Source organism: Penaeus monodon, chromosome 23, assembly GCF_015228065.2.
Source record: "Penaeus monodon isolate SGIC_2016 chromosome 23, NSTDA_Pmon_1, whole genome shotgun sequence".
NCBI classification, from domain to species: Eukaryota; Metazoa; Arthropoda; class Malacostraca; order Decapoda; family Penaeidae; genus Penaeus; species Penaeus monodon.
In genome coordinates, this window is record NC_051408.1 from 37,623,078 (window position 1) to 37,623,699 (window position 622).

At 42.9% G+C, this 622-nt stretch overlaps 1 protein-coding gene across 3 annotated transcripts in view; it reads right to left on the reverse strand.

Moving 5' to 3' along the window:
• Nucleotides 1-616, reverse strand: part of LOC119587985 (cholinephosphotransferase 1-like) — a 16,369-nt gene extending 15,753 nt beyond the window's left edge. For 2 of the 3 annotated variants that reach the window (XM_037936708.1, XM_037936707.1), the window contains exon 1: nt 371-609. In XM_037936708.1, coding sequence (XP_037792636.1) covers nt 371-592 — 222 coding nt within the window. In that variant the 5' untranslated portion in view covers nt 593-609. Of the gene's footprint in view, nt 1-370 lie in introns of all 3 variants that reach the window. The other variant, XM_037936706.1, reaches the window with a different exon arrangement.
• Between the last annotated feature and the right edge of the window lie 6 nt (nt 617-622).

The following is a 622-nucleotide window of genomic DNA, read 5'->3' on the forward strand; positions in this document are numbered from 1 at the left end:
GAAGACTGCCACACATCAGCCACGGCCTTGCCCCAATCAATTCCGAGTTTATGCAGGTCAGTAGAAGCCAACAAATGTCCCCTGCATATGATTTGGCAAGGCAGAGCCTGTAATTCTTCCTAACAATTTACCATTTCCTAGTCTTAATGGAATACGAAGAACATAAGCTAATATTATCTTCCTATCAATTTTTTATGGGCAACCTTCCTTTCAATTCTTCAATGGTAAGCTGTGAACAGGTGATATGCTCCATGGAGTTATAATGGTGATACATAATAACAAATATATATTCACACTGTTGCCTAACTTATTCACTCTCTCCTCCTTGAAACACATCAGTAACAGAATCAGACTGCCAAGAGTTACCTACCTCCTGTTTTGCATCTGGACTGTAGTAAACCAGAATAAGCGAGGTGAAGATGTTGATGGCAAGACCCGTAATGGTGATCAGATTGGGTGCTAGGGTCAAAGGGCATTGTTCCACTAGCCAACACCACCATTTCTGCATCAGAGGGTCCATCAATGACACCGACATGCATGAGTACTTGTGTTCCTCAAGCCTCCGTAACTGAGAATCATCTAACTGCCTCATCGTGGACTTCACTTCCTCTTTTTCCACGCC